General features: G+C 55.1%; 5 protein-coding genes across 5 annotated transcripts; 2 read left to right on the top strand and 3 right to left on the bottom strand.

Moving 5' to 3' along the window:
• Positions 1 to 400: 400 nt before the first annotated feature.
• On the bottom strand, positions 401 to 1,961 carry B0T15DRAFT_514989 (Indoleamine 2,3-dioxygenase; the record flags this gene model as incomplete). The annotated part of the gene is made up of 3 exons (XM_062868152.1): positions 401 to 820; positions 890 to 1,558; positions 1,629 to 1,961. 3 exons carry the CDS (start codon positions 1,959 to 1,961, stop codon positions 401 to 403), a joined length of 1,422 nt encoding a protein of 473 aa, XP_062717518.1.
• Positions 1,962 to 2,568: 607 nt separating this feature from the next.
• On the top strand, positions 2,569 to 4,345 carry B0T15DRAFT_544483 (pyridoxal phosphate-dependent transferase). Its single transcript, XM_062870082.1, has 4 exons — positions 2,569 to 2,828; positions 2,886 to 3,265; positions 3,326 to 3,488; positions 3,559 to 4,345. Exons 1-4 carry the CDS (start codon positions 2,636 to 2,638, stop codon positions 4,335 to 4,337), a joined length of 1,515 nt encoding a protein of 504 aa, XP_062717517.1. The 5' UTR covers positions 2,569 to 2,635; the 3' UTR covers positions 4,338 to 4,345.
• A 156-nt stretch (positions 4,346 to 4,501) lies between these two features.
• Positions 4,502 to 6,640, bottom strand: B0T15DRAFT_563241 (uncharacterized protein; the record flags this gene model as incomplete). The annotated part of the gene is made up of 4 exons (XM_062870608.1): positions 5,928 to 6,640; positions 5,245 to 5,787; positions 4,939 to 5,111; positions 4,502 to 4,897 (listed from the first exon to the last, which is right to left on the bottom strand). The coding sequence occupies exons 1-4, from the start codon at positions 6,229 to 6,231 to the stop codon at positions 4,502 to 4,504; spliced, it is 1,416 nt and encodes a 471-aa protein (XP_062717516.1). The 5' UTR covers positions 6,232 to 6,640.
• Positions 6,641 to 6,653: 13 nt separating this feature from the next.
• B0T15DRAFT_544480 (S-adenosyl-L-methionine-dependent methyltransferase) lies at positions 6,654 to 8,174 on the bottom strand. The gene is made up of 2 exons (XM_062870081.1): positions 7,348 to 8,174; positions 6,654 to 7,284 (listed from the first exon to the last, which is right to left on the bottom strand). Exons 1-2 carry the CDS (start codon positions 7,886 to 7,888, stop codon positions 7,073 to 7,075), a joined length of 753 nt encoding a protein of 250 aa, XP_062717515.1. The 5' UTR covers positions 7,889 to 8,174; the 3' UTR covers positions 6,654 to 7,072.
• Positions 8,175 to 9,677: 1,503 nt separating this feature from the next.
• On the top strand, positions 9,678 to 11,874 carry B0T15DRAFT_441832 (peptidase S8/S53 domain-containing protein). The gene is made up of 3 exons (XM_062865926.1): positions 9,678 to 10,425; positions 10,483 to 11,165; positions 11,250 to 11,874. Exons 1-3 carry the CDS (start codon positions 9,725 to 9,727, stop codon positions 11,807 to 11,809), a joined length of 1,944 nt encoding a protein of 647 aa, XP_062717514.1. The 5' UTR covers positions 9,678 to 9,724; the 3' UTR covers positions 11,810 to 11,874.
• The last annotated feature ends 3,778 nt before the right edge of the window (positions 11,875 to 15,652 follow it).

The raw sequence follows: 15,652 nt of genomic DNA, 5'->3' as shown, positions 1-15,652 counted from the left end.
GTTTAAAGGGGACCATCGGATGAAAAAGCTCGGAACCCGAGTAGTTGTGAGGAAGTGGAACGAAATGAGCTCGAGGTAGGGTGTCCAGTCTGCAAAGTTCGAGGACGTGGCTTGGAAAATACATCTGTAGTCGGTGAACCGGCACAGGGGAGACCTCCGTACCAACGCAGGACCCCCCCGCGGCGCCTGCAAAGGACAACCACAGGATTCGGAGTCTACTGGAACGAATCATTGTTTCTTGCTGTCGTCGATATCGCAGAAGGCAATGTTGAAACCGTTTCAAGGTCTGGTCTACGAAAGCGGAAGATGTGATGAGATACAAGACACTAGTCTTAAGAGAAAGAGGCACGGCGAGCGCGGCTGCTTAGCTTGTGCACCAATCACCTCTCCGAATAGGCGATCAATGTTCTACCGACAGAACTTTACGAACCTGAAGCTGACCCGCCTGGAACGTCTCGTCCCGCGACTGCTTCAGAAACGGCAGAAGCTCCGTCCCTCCCGTGCCCGTCAGCTCCCCCCGGGCCTTCGGGGTGCTCCCCTGCCTCCCTTCCACTCCCGGCTCCGACCTCAGCTTGGACGACACCGTTGCCAGATTCAGCCCTGTGCACCCATTCGGCTGCCGCGACGGGATGATAATATACCGCGTCACAAGCTGGAGGTGCTTATTCCTGAACTCGGCCAGCGCCTTGGTCGCCGTCTGAAACGCCTCCCGCACCGCCAGCTGCTGCTGCCTCAACCCCCCACCCCCTTCCCCCTCCCCGACTTCCTCCAGACCCAAAAGCCGGCTCACACCAGCCCTCATACCCCCCGGATACCTCCCCTGCACAAACTCCAAAAACCTCCTATGCCGCTCGGGCATATACCCCCTCACCTCCTGGTGAAAACTCACCATCCGCCTCCCCTCCTTACCCGCTCCATCCCCCCTCCTGCTTTGTGACTGTTTCTGTTCGGGACCGCTGTTCCCTTGCACCGCATGCTCCACTCCCAACACAAGATCCAAAAACTGGATCAGCGAGCTCTGCCCGTTACTGCCCCCCCTCAACTCACGCCACTCCCCCTTTCTGCCGCCGTTGTCCCCTTCGTCGTAGAACACGCCCCGCGGCAGGCCGGCGGCCGACATGTTCTTGCTGCCTGCCAGGAAGGGGCGGATGCGGTGGTAGAAGACCGGGGGGCGGCAGCGCTCATCCATGCGGTCGAGGAGCTTGCCGAGGGTGCCGATGCAGGAGGTGAGTTCGTCGAGGGAGGCGATGGTGGTGTTGTACACTGCTGGGCTTTGCTGTTCCGGATGGTGGTGGTGGTGGAGAGATTCCAATGCGTGCAGCATCACGGGGATGATGTACCCGCCCTGCGCCTCCATCGCGACCGAGACCATGTAGAACCAGGACTCGTCCTCGGTGCCGGTGAAGGTGTGCAGCGCGTGCAGGCTGTCGAGGTTGGCTGGGTTGAGGGAGGCGGAACGGAAGTTCCAGAGATTGAGGCAGGCGTAGCTTGCTACGGGCGGGATGCCCAGGTGGGAAGATGCCGCGAGGAAGGGGATGGTTATTGGCGGGGGGAGGATCTAGATCAAGCGGAAGACGATGAGTTCTCTGTTAATGAGGGGGAAATAAATAGGTGAGTACTGCACAAACCTCCGCGGGAGTTTCACCGCCCCAGATATACGCATGGGCGAGGAAGCCAAGAACAACACATGCTCGTCGCCATTCCTGCTCTGAGGACAGATGCTCGGTGGACAGGATGGGTAGCCGGTCTACCTGGCTCCGGAATGTTTGCTGCTCCAGTAAGGTCGGGAGAGAGGCTATGAGTGACTCCCATGGCGAGTAGTACGGATTCGGAAGCCTCTCTAATGGCGGCTCTGACGGGAGGAACCCGTTTGTGCTCACTCCGTACTCTTCCAACGACACAGGGAGTGCGCCAGGAACCGCACCCTTGCTGGGAAGTGTGAGAGTCTCGCAGGGTGACATTATGTCGCAAAGGAGAAGAAGCCTTGGGAATAGAAAACAGTATACTGGTGTCTGAGGCAAAGAGGTTAAGTAAGTCATCTTACACCTCGAGATGAGAGTTGGCAGATATATAAAAGAGGTAGCAACCTTGACCGCTGTATTATACTACAGGTCCTTCACAATCCAAGTGCCCTGTAAGTGGAACCTCACACATTCCGCTCCGTGATGTGTAGTTTAGACATCCGCTGCTAGCCATGGGCCCATCCATGGCAGTGTTGATACCGGCCTTGCCTGATGTCATTTCCGCACGTGGACCTTTTCCTCATCGCGTGAACGGAACAGGTCACAGAATGGAACTAGACACAGCAACGAAGCGGGCCTTGAGCGAACAGTCAACAAGCCCGTTTCCAGGTTTACTAACAGATTCAGTGGACTTACAAGCGATGGACAACCGGAGCGGAAGTGCGGAACGCGGAAGACGGAACACGGAAGGACGGAAAGCGCGTGGAAGTGGACCCCCGATCTAAGCCGTGACCCACTCCGGGTCCGCTTCGGCGGCGGACCGGAGACAGTCAGGGGCCGTAAACAGATCGCCTCATAATACTATAAAGATTGCCCAGGACTGTGAATCAGATGTTCGTGAGCTGTCTGTGAGATTCAAGATCAGCGATATTCCAAAAGAGTGTACCGACGCCATGGAGTCCGAATGCCAATCCTTCGCCAAGGCCCTCCGAGCCGGCAACAAGCCCGCGTTTTCCTCTGAGGCAAAGTCTATTGACTATGCAAGGAAGCTGGACGCTCAAGATAAACTGAAACTTCTCCGGAGTAACTTCAACATCCCCAGTCGAAGATCTTTGAAGAAGAGAGCGCTCGACGGTAGCCTACCAGGTACCTTTCTTCCACACCATCATTCCACTCACGAAGCCCATACTGACTCCACCCTAGGAGAGCCCAGCCAACAGCGCACCTCCAACGGTGACGCTGCGGACGACGACAAGCCCTCCATCTACTTCGTCGGCAACTCGCTAGGCGCCCAGCCAAAATGCATCCGGCAGTATCTCGACTCCCAGCTCGAGACGTGGGCGTCCATCGGCGTCAACGGCCACTTCACGTCGCTCGGCAACTCGCCCCTGACCGCGTGGCAGGACATGGCGGCCGACTGCGCGCAGAAGTCGCTCGACCTCGTCGGTGCCGCGTCGCCCAGCGAGGTCATCTACATGAACACACTGACGGTGAACCTGCACCTGATGATGGCGAGCTTCTTCCGGCCCACCGAGCAGCGGCACAAGATCATTGCCGAGTGGAAGCCCTTTCCCAGCGATTCCGTGAGCCTTTCCGTGCCACTCTTTAAGCTCTGAATTTGAAGACTAACCTCTTCCAAACAGTACGCGATAGCCTCCCAACTGGAATGGCACGGCCTCTCGACGTCGACCTCCCTGATCGAGATCCAGCCGGACCCTGAAACGCTGTACATCCCGACGGAACGCATTCTGTCAGTCATAGATGAGCACGCCGACTCCACAGCCCTTCTTCTACTCCCAGGCATCCGTGCGTCCCCTTTTTACCCTCAACCCCTCTCCCCTCACCCATTCCCCCAGCCTCTAACCAAAAACAACAGAGTACTACACAGGCCAACTCTTCGATATCCCCCGCATCACCGCCCACGCCCGCCGCCACGGCATCACCGTGGGGTGGGACCTGGCGCACGCGGTCGGCAACGTCGAGCTGGCGCTGCACGAGTGGAACGTCGACTTCGCCGTGTGGTGCACCTACAAGTACCTCAACGCCGGGCCGGGCGCGATCGCGGGGTGTTTTGTGCATGAGCGGCACCATCACCACCACTCCAACGGGGCACCAGTCAATGGAGGGAAAGCAGCAGAGAAGAAATCCTATGTGCCTCGCCTGGCGGGGTGGTACGGTGCCGACAAGGCGGTGCGGTTCAACATGGAGAAGGAGTTCTCCCCCGCGGCGGGCGCAAACGGATGGGTGGTGTCGAACCCGAGCGCTATCGATCTGGCGTGTGTGGGCGCCGCGCTGAGTGTGTTTGGTCAGACGCGCATGGCCGACTTGCGCGAGAAGGGGATGGTGTTGACGGCGTATTTGGAGTGGTTGTTGAAGGGGTTGGTGGAAGAAGACGAGGAGAGGCGGGAGGGGCAGGGGCCGGCTTTTCGCATTATCACGCCCGCAAACCCGTTAGAGCGCGGCTCCCAGCTGAGTTTGTTGTTGAGGGGTGGTTTGTTGCAGAGAGTGAGCGAGAAGCTGGCGGAAGCAGGGATTGTGGTGGATGTTAGGAAACCCGACGTCATTCGTGTGGCGCCGGTGCCCATGTACTGCAGGTTTGAGGACGTTTGGGAATTCGTCGAGGTGTTCAGTCAAGCCATAGAAGAAGCCCAATAGGATTAAAGCATAGATTCGTCCGTGAGCTGTGGAATAAGGTAGCTTTGATGTTACCTGCCTCGACGGTGCCTTTCACAAAGTCTTGGTAGCACAATCATCTGCCCCCTAGACCCGCGACTGCTCTGGCTGCGTTGAGGCGTGGGACTATTGTCTCCATCAAAGGGCTACTTGTCGACCCATAACCTGATCAAACCGTATTCGTGGCCACTGACCTTTACTGGCACGATGAAGGCTTTCAGTACAGTCTCGGGTCCGATTTCGAGAGATGCATCTCGCCGCGCCTCGTCGAGCGTCATCTCAGAGGCGAGATAGTGCTCCAAACTAGAAACTCCGTCATCCTTGAAGAGGGAGCACCATGGGTCTTGTAATAAGCTCCAATGAGCCCCTGGCCCTAGCACCAACCCAAAGATAACAATAGCCGTTCCGAGATTTGCGTGTCTAGAGTTGACGTCGCTGCCCGTGCGTAGGAGATTCACACGTATCGCCCCGTAGATCAGTGGAACTGAAGACGTGAGCTCCGGCCGGCGTGGCCATTGCGCAGGCCACAACCCGAACCATTGCTGTGAGCTGCGATCTGTTCGGTTAGGAATATATCCGTTACAGAGACAGTGATCTCCGCGGCGTTGCGACTCAAGGGCATCAACCACGCATTGAGCAACTCATCACAGTATAGCCAAGACCCGTTGCTGAGATGCCTAGTACTACGCGTTTTGAACCCGGTACCCTGAATCGTCACACGCTGTACGCTGAACCGACGTGCATCATGATCCGCCGCTGCATTGGGATATCATCAGCAGTTGCTTCTATGATGTGAATGAGAAGCTGAACCACGCACTTCGCTACCGTTTCTCAAATAAGAAACGGGCATTTCTTTCCAAATGGCAATATGTAGGGAACAATACAGTACCTTTCGGCAAGATGTCGAGTTCATAGCTGTTGTGGTGAGGTTGATTCCAATACCAAGTCAGATCCAAATCGTCAACCTCGACGCAGCTATGACCGAACAAGCGTTCTGGGCGATACAGAGTCCGCCGTGTCACGATGCCTTGGTCTAAGGCACGAGAGCCTGACATTTCATTTGACTTCCACAACCGCAGCGTTGCGAAGGTCCACGTGACCGGTCCAATCTGGCAGTTAAGAATGACTTCAATTTCGGACAAGATCTGGGACTTAATCTTGTTGGTATCGCTTTTCGAGCTAGTTATGACGGCGGAGACTTCGACATGTCGACCATTAACGTATATGGACGGGACGAGTGTACCACGAGGTGGTTCGGGACGAAACAGTGATATTTCGCCGGACATAGCGAAGCATCTTGGGGATGGGGCCAAACACGATTCCGAGGGGCAGATACTAGCAGTGTCAGAATCCTCGTAACAGTACCAGGCAAGTATGGATTGATCGTCCGTGGTCCTGACGATCTCCTGTTGGAGGCGGATGAAGGCCTTGTCTGCTTCGCCGTATAGGAGAGCCATGTTGACTTCAAAGAGGCCCATTAAACAATATGCCTCGTCCTCTTTCCGTGTAGTCCTCCTTTCGAGGCCCAATACATTCGCTTGGCCACGCTAACGGTGTGAGGGTGCATGGTACCATCAAGGACGCACTCGTCTACCGGGCTTGCCTGGGACAGTATCGAGCGAAGACTTGGATCACTCTTTTTGCCCAAGTACTCCCAGCCGGAGCCGTAGAACTCGACGTTATGCGGGGCAATGAGCTCCTGCAGGGTCCAGCCGCGAGTGAACCATCTGCTGTTGCCCAGGTGTTCGACGTCCGTGACATCAGATAGGTAGGCGTAGCAGGCCCGCGATCGTACATACCACCGGTACATGGAGTTGATGGCCTCAGATAGCTCGGCGCTGCTGGACTTGTCGATGCAGCACGTGTCAATCCACATGTAGGCGTAGCCCTAACTGGCTGCCAGAGTGCATGCGCCCTGGACTTTGGCGAAGCCTGCCTTGCGGCGCGCCGTATCAAGATCGGTCATGTCGGAGAGAGAACCTCTTCTTTCTCCCACGTATACGAGAGAATCGCGTATTTGGGGATTGAGGCGTCAAGGAACTCCTCTAGCTGAAGAGAGTGGGTGTTGATAAGCTTCATGTTGCCGGCACAGAGATGCGGGGAATTGAGCGTTGTCAAGTTGAGTTTCGAAGTTCTGGAAACGATGATTGCCTGAAGGCGACGTGGAGTGAAGATTCCATGCGCGAGATGTTCCGGGCGATGTTGGAAGGAGCAACCGGGGAAGTGCAATCCGCGTCGAGTGTCATGGAGGCAAACATGAAAGAAATATGGAAGGGCGTAGGAGGAACACAACTCGAAGTCGACATGTGGTGACCAATGGTTTGTACTATTGAACTATATGCAGGCAACCGAAGAAGGCACCACCCACGAACATCTTCGAGCCAAGCACAGCTCCCGCTTAGCGATGTGTAACCTCGGCTGCGCTCCTCATTGAGCCCAATGTACTCCAGGCAGCAACACTTCCCCAGAGAGCACCCACACACCGTTACTGCTGCACGCAACCACTTACCTCCACAACCATGCGGAGCTCAACATCCACAGAGCTGAAACTTAACGTGGAAAGCAGTGATCTGTTCCAGGTCACTTGTGTTCCCCTTGTGACAATGACAAAGGACAGAGACCGGGCACAGCTATGATCGAGGACTTTTGTTGTTCGTAATGCCCCGCCCTGCACTCAAAACATGCGCCGGGCAAAGGAAGGAGCCAGCTACTGGCTGCTAATTGCTCTCGGGAAGATACACAGACATCTGAAGGCCGCCGGCATACGGCACCTCAGTTGTCTTGAAACCATTCGCCGGGTCATGGATGTAGTCCAGATACTCCTTGTACATCGGCCGTGCCATGCTGGTGTTGTCGGCGAGGACGATCGCCCCCTTTCTCAGCCGGGGCTGGACGATCTTGAGCGTGGGCAGCGCCATGGGCGTCCAGACTGCGTCGCGTTAGCCATACGTCCCCCCCTAAAAAGCCAGAGGGACCCAGAACGGGCACATACTATCAAGCAGCAAGAAATCAACCTGCTCCGGCATCCCCTCCATCTGAAGCGTCTCCAACAAATCCCCCTCGCGCAGCTCAATAAACCCCTCCACCTCATCCCCCGCCTCAGCCCAATGCTCCCTCGCGCGCGCGGCCTTGGTGGGCTCCTTCTCGGTCGCAACAACCCTCCCGGTCACATTCCTCCCCAGCGCCTTCTGCTCCGCGACGTTCTGGCCCACCGCCAGCGCCAGGTAGATGGTCGACACGCCGAAGCTGGTGCCGGCCTCGACGACGTTCAGCGCGCCGCTGCTGCGCGCCAGCAGGTACATGAAGTGGCACTTGTCTTGCTCGAGCGCCACGAACTTGTCCCGCATGTGGTCGTCGGCCGCGGCGGCCCAGGGCGTGGAGAAGAGGTAGAAGGTGAGGAGGCGCTTGAGGTAGAACCATGACTGCGAGAGCGACTTCTCCTGCGACTCGGATGCGGCGTGCAGGCGGGCGAGCAGCGCGTGCACGCGCGGGCTGGCGGATATGGCGGAGGAGGAGTCGGTGGGCGGGGCCATTGTGACTTACTTCTTTAGACTTCAGGCGGCGTTGATGTTTTTGTGGTTGATGGAAGGGTACGGTAAGTCGATTTGGGCAATGCAGAGAGCGTGGGAAGTTGTATACTGCCCAGCTCGGCAAGGTCATGAGACGTTGAGTCATGACGGACGAAAGTAAACCCGCACCCCAGTCATCGTGCGCCGAGCTCGGTCAATCCCCCTCGTCAATGATGCACAGCGAAACGACCTTGCAGACCGTCGGTTGAGTAACGTATCAATGTACACCTGGCAAGGGTGTCTTCGCTTGATTTAACCGAAAAGGTTTGGAAGCAGTAGGCCGTGCAGAGCAACCTGAGGTCCGAGTCCTCGCAAGAAGATTCGGAGTTAGCCATGTCAAACCCCTGATAGTTCTCCGGGCCGCTTTCCTTTGGGCATTGGCGTACAGTTGTCATTCTCCGCTGCGTCCCAAAGTGTGGATGTATATTTACTTGGTAACCTATCGGGATCACGGGTCAGGAAAAGAGCTCTAAGGATCCCCTGTAAAGCTGGAAGACTGGAGAGGGCCTGAAGGGAAAACGGATGGAAATGTAACAAGATTCAGCGCGGTCACATATATATGGTGTGAACTGTGATGCCTGGGGATAAAGACCGAGATAGGCACGGCACAGCTATGCCCCTAAAGTGATATATATATGGGAGGACGCGAAGACCACACTGGACAGCAAGACAACAGACTCAGAGATCTTGTTGGTGTTTAACGGTCAACGGTTAACGAACAGCGGTCAAAGTTGACGGAAGAGAAGTATACACACCAACAGATTCTGCAGCTGGTTGATCGTCCCTTATGAGCAACAGCTATATCATACTATATGGGCAAGTTAAAGCTTGGGGTGAACTAGGGGTGCCTTCCTAAGTTTCGTTCACGTCGGGGGTATACGGCAGGTTACGTCTGCTCATTGTCGCTGCATCTGTCCCGGGAATCTCCGGAGAAGAGGAGCCAAGGCAGACTTACACCACTACTAGCAGTAACAACTATGACTATATGCATCTGTCTCAACGGCAAGGTCGCTATCAGTCGGCATAGTGTGTGCACGCCCAGGTGGATAAGTACCGACTTCGACGTCCAGATTCCTAGGGCAGCGAACGGACTTTACTCAGAGATATGTGTGAATGCAGATACTCAATCCGTGTGAGATCCAGGTGTGGAGAGGTAAGGTAATTACTAGTAACCGCCTGTCCAAATGGACATCAGAACTATCCTGTCGACCTCCTATCGCTGATCAGATATGCTACACCTTCAGTGGGAGAAGCGATAGGTTGGATAAGAAGGAGGGACTAGGGCTGATCTCGGCCTCCACGGTTAATAATACAGCAAAGCTGGTAGATTCCAGGGGCAATCTCTATTTAGTATTCCCTGTGCGCTGATTAAGGCTTGTCTCCCGATCCAAAGACTTCCCCAAACTGGATTCCTTCAACTTTGAGAGGGGCTTCACCAGCTCTCAGATGCCAATAGGTACGGCGGGTTGTATTAATTGTGTGATTACTCTTCAGTCCAAGGGCTATGAATCAGCAACGACTGATGGGAATGGTCAACACGAGAGAAATACCCCAGCGGGTCAGCACTAGGCCCGTTTTGACATCACATTCAGATCATAAATACGAATCTTGGTTTACCTTTCGGGAAGGAGGATGAAAATAGCGTTGACCTCAGGTTCCAGTAGCATCTACTATGGCATGATAGTTGCCGTCGTATCCACGTATCTGCAGCATCAATGACAGTTATTTATTTGAAAGAGTCTGCCGATTCAACGGTGCTTGTTGCTGCTCAGGGGACCAGTCCAGCCTAGCCTTCCCAAGATGTTCGGCTCATTGACCAGTGCCTATGCCGTCTGTGCTGCAGCGGCCTTTGCCATTATCGCTCACGCCCATCCGGCCTTGTCCACGAAGCTAGTCCACGAAAAGCGAGATGTCGTACCAGGCCAATGGACGAAGCTGAGCCGTGCCGAGGCGACACGGCCCTTGACGTTGCGCATCGGCCTAAAGCAACGCAACGTCGAGAGGGCCGATGAGTTTATCAGCGCCATCGCCCACCCCGATTCGCAGACGTACGGCCAGCATTGGTCGCCGCAGCAGGTCATCGACACGTTTGCGCCGAGCGACGAGGCCATTGCCGAGACGGAGAAATGGCTCCTCGTCGAAGGTGTCGCAAGAGACCGCATTGCCAAGACGAGCGGCCGGAATTGGATCACGGTGACCACAACGGTTGCAGAGGCTGAATCCCTCCTCGACACGGCCTACAACGTCTATGAGGACGACCAGGGCACTCAGCTCGTCGCATGCGAGTCATACAGTGTCCCGGCTACTGTTCAGGAGCACATCGACCTGGTGGCTCCCACGATCCAGTTTGACGAGAGGGAGGCCATAGTAACGACACGCAGCCTCAAGCAAAGGGACGACTCAAACGGTCCTAAGTTCAAGAAGCTTCCGCACACCCACTTCGATGCGGACTCACTGAAGAACTGCAGCGCGCTCACCACACCAGCATGTCTGCGAGCCTTGTAAGTTGCCATTCCACGCCTTCACGATTTTCCAAGATGGGGAACTAACCGAGGCAGGTACAACATCCCTAAGGACGTCCACCCCGTAAAAGGCAACAGCTACGGCATCGTCGAGTTCGCACCGCAAAGCTACAACCAGGACGACCTGAACACTTTCTTCTCCGTCTACACCAGCGGCTCCATCCCCAACGGCACCTCCCCGATCTTCCAGGGAATCGACGGCGGCTACCTCTCTTCCGACCCCGGCTCCGGCACCCGCGGAGAATCCAACCTGGACCTGTCCTACGCCATGGCACTCACCTACCCGCAGAACGTAACGCTCTACCAGGTGGGCGACAGCGTGGCCTCCAACCCAGCAACTAACAACAACTTCCTGGACGCCATCGACGGGACCTACTGCCACGCTGACGGCGGCGACTCCCCGGACTGGGACGCCATCTACCCGCACGAGCCTTCCCCCACCGACCCCGACGATGATGAGGGGGTGTACACGGGCCAGCCGATGTGCGGCGTGTACAACGCGACCAAGGTCATCTCGGTCTCGTACGGCAGCAACGAGGACGCGCGCCCCGCCAGCTATCGCGCTAGGGAGTGTGCTGAGTACATGAAGCTGGGCTTGATGGGCGTGACCGTGCTGTTCTCGTCCGGCGACGACGGCGTCGCCGGGCTCAGGGGCCAGTGCGTCAAGCCGGACGGGTCGTATACTCCCGTCGGGGCGGCGTACGGGCGGTTTAATCCCAGTATGTCCTCCTCCCTTCCTCTTTCACACCCCCCCTCCGGCTCTTCATCACAACAAACGCTAACGAGCTATAAACTATATACAGTGTTTCCCGGTACCTGCCCATGGATAACCTCCGTCGGCGGCACCGCCCTGCCTCCCTCCACCCCCCCTGACGCCCCAGAAACCGCATCCTACAAATTCCCCTCCGGCGGCGGCTTCAGCAACCTCTTCCCCCAGCCCACCTACCAAACCTCCGCCATAACACACTATTACGCCCACCACGACCCGGGCTACAACTCCTCCATCTACAACAACACCCGCACCACACGCGGGTACCCGGACGTAGCTCTCGCCTCACAAGACTATGTGACGCCCATCGACGGCGGCTTCACAGCCTTTTCGGGGACGTCGGCGTCGAGCCCGACCTTCGGCGCCATGATTGCCCTCATTAACGGGGAGAGGCTGAAGGTGGGGAAGGGGTCGGTCGGGTTTATCAACCCGGTGCTGTATGCCCATCCGGAGGTGTTTAGGGATGTGAAGGAAGGGAGGAACCCGGGCTGTGGCACGCAGGGGTTTAGTGCGGTCGAGGGGTGGGATCCGGTTACGGGGCTGGGCGCGCCGGATTTTGAACGGTTGAGGAGGGTGTTTTTGGCTTTGCCTTGATTCATACTAGGTAGGTACTTACGTATGTAGCGGTGGATGTGGGAGATTGGGGGGAGGTGTCGGTGGAAAGCGGGAATGCGGTTGGGGGTATGGTAATAGTGTTAGCACCGTCGTCTGGATAGGTAGGTAGGTACGGATACTAAGCACCTGTATTCCCTCCGCCTGATAGCGAGGAACCTAATATGTGCCATTATTTACGCTGTTCGTATTGCATACCAACGACTCCTAAGCAAAGTTCAACTCTAACAAGGAAAGTCAAGTGTTCATCATTTGCCATCTCGTTCCATATCATCAACCTGAATTTCACAGTTATAACTATTAACCCCCTTCCTCCCTAGCCCTTGGATATCCCTCCAGTCGACCTCGTAACTACTCGACTCGGCGGTAAGCTAGATTCGGCCGCTTTGGGGGGCATCGTAGGGGTAGAGCTTCATTGGTATCAATCTAATATGAAGTTCAAGTTAGTAGTAAGTATTTGTAGCACCCTGAGTGTCTTTACCTGAAACTTACATCCTAAAGCTGATTATTAGAATATACTAATCGAAGAACCAAAAGGACTAGAACCGAATAAAGTTGCGCCAATGCACGTAATTGAGCCTTAACACGGCAATATACCGTCCCTCCAACTAAAGGTATCGAACACCCGCTTCCTTAACATAGAACCAGTTCACCCCTGCGTACGGCGCTTCTCCTCCCGAGACCCCTTAGCACCATCACCGGTACTGCGCCGCTTTTCGGCCGCCTGTGGGGGAGCCTGGAGGAGATTCGGGTCGGCGGAGAACCACCTCGGGATGAGGGGTTAGGTCGATCGAGCTGTCGATGGAGCGCAAGAGCTCGTACTGACGCGATTGTTCCCTTGTCATCTCCGACTCTGGAAGAACGGTAGTCCGAGTCCTTCTGGAGGGTTCCGTAGGAGCTTCTCTGGGGGATTCCTCGGCCATGAGCCTTTTGTCCTGCCGGGCGATGAGCATGGAATACTCGTTGATCTCGTCCTCGGTCAAGTCCGGGAAGGCCGCCTTCCGCGCAGCCGCCCACTTCTCTTCGGGAACATGGTCGTTGATGTAATCCATGACGCGGTTTCGGACATAGCAGGTCGGCACGTCTTCCAGTGTGTGATCACGCCCTAGCCGGCCGCTTCTGACTTCCATCGAACCTAGAGTTAAGCTGCAGGCAACCTTCCCGCCGGCCATCCCGTCCCACCAGGTGATACGCCCTCGGATGGGACGTGTCGTTTACGGTGACAAACCTGCGGCGTCCGCGAGATCATCGATGAGTGCAGCATTTGATTTTGCAGGTCCGAGTTGCTATTTCAGGATTAGCATTTTAGTGCCACAGACGGGGGCAGGGGTAGTAGATTCACAGTCCTTGGTGCCGAGAATGGAGTGGTTGGCTTGGAGTTCGGATCAAGAGGTGGCGGCTCATCTTCCCATACCGCCTTCGAGTTGTAGGCCGGAGGCAAGTCGGCGATGACTTTCTCAAAGATTTCCTTCCGTTGGCTGTGCGGGATAGCATTGTCGTGATTACGGATATGCTCTTTTATGTGTCTACGATCTCCTCTGCTGGCACGTCTTGAAAGGTGTACTCGGAATGGTTTGGACGGAAAAGCCTGATGCCCGGTATCACGGCCAGACCTGAACCAGGGATCCCATATTTCTTGATGTAGCCGGAAACAGTAAGTGAGAATTTTAACCTCTCGATTCCTTTCTGTGGCAGGCCGGCATGAGTGTACTTGTAAATCTTCCCTGTCTGCTCAAAAGGGTCCAGAACTGGTCGCCATGAAGACAAGAAACCACACCTTTTGAGCAACCACGAAGATCAGAAGCTGTCGCTTTTCCAGGGAGGGCGACAACGCGAATCTGGACTTTGGTAGCTTACTTCTTATTTCGGTCGGCTCCCACTAGAGAGACGGGTCCGTCTCGATTAGTCATCCCAATTGATTATGTCAGCCCAAAAAATTACCCCGCGCTCGCCCCCCTGAACTGCGTGCCCCTGAACTGCGTTGCGCGCCCCTGAATTACACCACCAAGCACTACTCTGGCTACCTAACTACAGTACATTTGAATACCGCAAAGGGCATGCCCTCGAGGACCTTATATGGCCAACTGCGTGGCACTTCGAACACGTGGTTGGGGCCCGACGGGACTGGGCCTGGGCCGCCTCAACCACTTCAAATTGACTGGGCTCCCGTTTAGTACTTGACTGTGGGAGTGAGCTTCGAGCCCGAACTGGCTCAATAAGCTGGCGAGGCTCAAGGAGTAGTTGCGGGGCTCCCTCGCGCGTCAAATGCCAGTACGGGTGGAAGTGGTCAAGAAGAAGAGCCTCGCCTTGCAGACTCTCAAGCACATGTAAGCATGGTAGCCCATACACTCGAGAGAAGGTGCCTGTACAAATAGGAGAGGGGGAAGGGTCGGTCCTTGCAAGCAACTTCCGTTGTTCCTCTACCTTCCTCATTGCCTCGTATGATACCCAGCCTCGAACAGCTCCAAATAAAGCCCCTGAAAGCTCAAGAGGAGTTCGGGTTTGTTGCTTTGCCTGGCGTGCTTATAACTCAGAGAGTTGGTTTTGGAGAGCAAGTTGGATAGCCTTCCAGGCCTTAAAAAGATCGAATGTCGACCTCTTTAAATATAACTTAAGGAGCGCATGAATCCCTTCAACTCGTGAGGTAGCTATATTGCCAAAATGAGTCGACTGGTCAACCCAAGCCCTAACAAGCTTCTCCTTAAATGGAATAAGCCAAGTAGTCTTGATATATCCAACCTCCTTAAGATGCTAGGGAATATATTTCTTCTACATCTCGGCAAGCTGTTTAGTATAGGCCTCTTGAGTTGACGAGTTGATGATCGAGTGCCAGAAGCTATAAAACTCCTTCCATACCTCGGCCTCTAGAAATGCTGGCTGGCATTGTATAAGGACTGCCTTATTCGCATGCCAAATACAGATAAGTGTTATAGCTGAAGGGAAGAGGGCTAAGGCTGCGTTCATTACTACAAGGCAGCGGTCTATAAGAATAACAGATGGGAGAGATGCATTGCATTGCTCGTATAGTGCCTTCAATCGCTCAAGTGCCCAGAGATAGTCTTCCTCTGTCTCGCCACTTAAGAATGCAAATACAATACAAAAAGATCGTTGCGCTGCATCAACGCCAATCATATCGAGGAGAGGCATGCCGTACTTATTCGTCTTATACATATAGTCGAGAAGGAGGAGTTCGGGATATGCTTGAAGGTAGGCGAGAGAGTTAGGATGAGCAAATAGGACTGCAGTAACTCGGCCATCCTTTGCAAACTGGATTCGGCTCCAAAAACCTTCCTTGTCGAGCTGGTTGGCGAGCGCTTGAATTGGACTCTGGCCTTCGCATATATCCCGACGAATCTCTGCAACCCGATTGTAGATATCTTGCCGTATAGCTAGCGAGCCACTTTGCCGTACGAGAGTCTGGATCTCCTTTGGCGTAAGGCCAGCATTCGAGAAGCTAGCAAGTTGCGATATACCTCCAGAGAGTTGTCGATGGACTGGATAGGCGGATGGGTGTTGGCTTGGTTCGTGGTTGTGCCTAGCAAAGCGATGATCAGAGCGATGCTTGAGAGCCCAGCTACCGTCAGCTGTCTCTTTTGCTAGTATAGAGAAAAGGCAATTCGTCCTTCGCGTTGTTGTTCTTCTCTGGCGCTCCAACGAGCCGCTTAGGGGCTGACGAGATCGATCGCATGCGTAGATCACTATCGAAGTGCCATTCTTCTCCTTCGTGGATCTTTGGGTGACGAAGGCATAGCCCCTTGGCTTGGCCCATAGATTGATGGCTTCGAATAAGGCCTGTCGAGACGCGAAATGGCCTTCGGGGGGCAG

The sequence above is a fragment of the Chaetomium strumarium genome (assembly GCF_033439665.1).
Source record: "Chaetomium strumarium strain CBS 333.67 chromosome Unknown B0T15scaffold_8, whole genome shotgun sequence".
Taxonomy (NCBI): Eukaryota; Fungi; Ascomycota; class Sordariomycetes; order Sordariales; family Chaetomiaceae; genus Chaetomium; species Chaetomium strumarium.
The sequence above is the reverse complement of the archived record's forward strand: the minus strand, read 5'-3'. Positions and strand labels throughout refer to the sequence as shown.

Bases quoted from the DNA above. Each gene is read 5' to 3' on its own strand.
- B0T15DRAFT_544483 (XM_062870082.1), top strand. From the start codon at position 2,636: ATGGAGTCCGAATGCCAATCCTTCGCCAAGGCCCTCCGAGCCGGCAAC. The intron at 2,829-2,885 runs GTACCTTTCTTC...ACTCCACCCTAG, and splicing joins GCTCGACGGTAGCCTACCAG to GAGAGCCCAGCCAACAGCGC. The intron at 3,489-3,558 runs GTGCGTCCCCTT...CAAAAACAACAG, and splicing joins TCTTCTACTCCCAGGCATCC to AGTACTACACAGGCCAACTC.
- B0T15DRAFT_544480 (XM_062870081.1), bottom strand. From the start codon at position 7,888: ATGGCCCCGCCCACCGACTCCTCCTCCGCCATATCCGCCAGCCCGCGC. The intron at 7,285-7,347 runs GTATGTGCCCGT...AACGCGACGCAG, and splicing joins TGATTTCTTGCTGCTTGATA to TCTGGACGCCCATGGCGCTG.
- B0T15DRAFT_441832 (XM_062865926.1), top strand. From the start codon at position 9,725: ATGTTCGGCTCATTGACCAGTGCCTATGCCGTCTGTGCTGCAGCGGCC. The intron at 10,426-10,482 runs GTAAGTTGCCAT...TAACCGAGGCAG, and splicing joins CCAGCATGTCTGCGAGCCTT to GTACAACATCCCTAAGGACG. The intron at 11,166-11,249 runs GTATGTCCTCCT...AACTATATACAG, and splicing joins GTACGGGCGGTTTAATCCCA to TGTTTCCCGGTACCTGCCCA.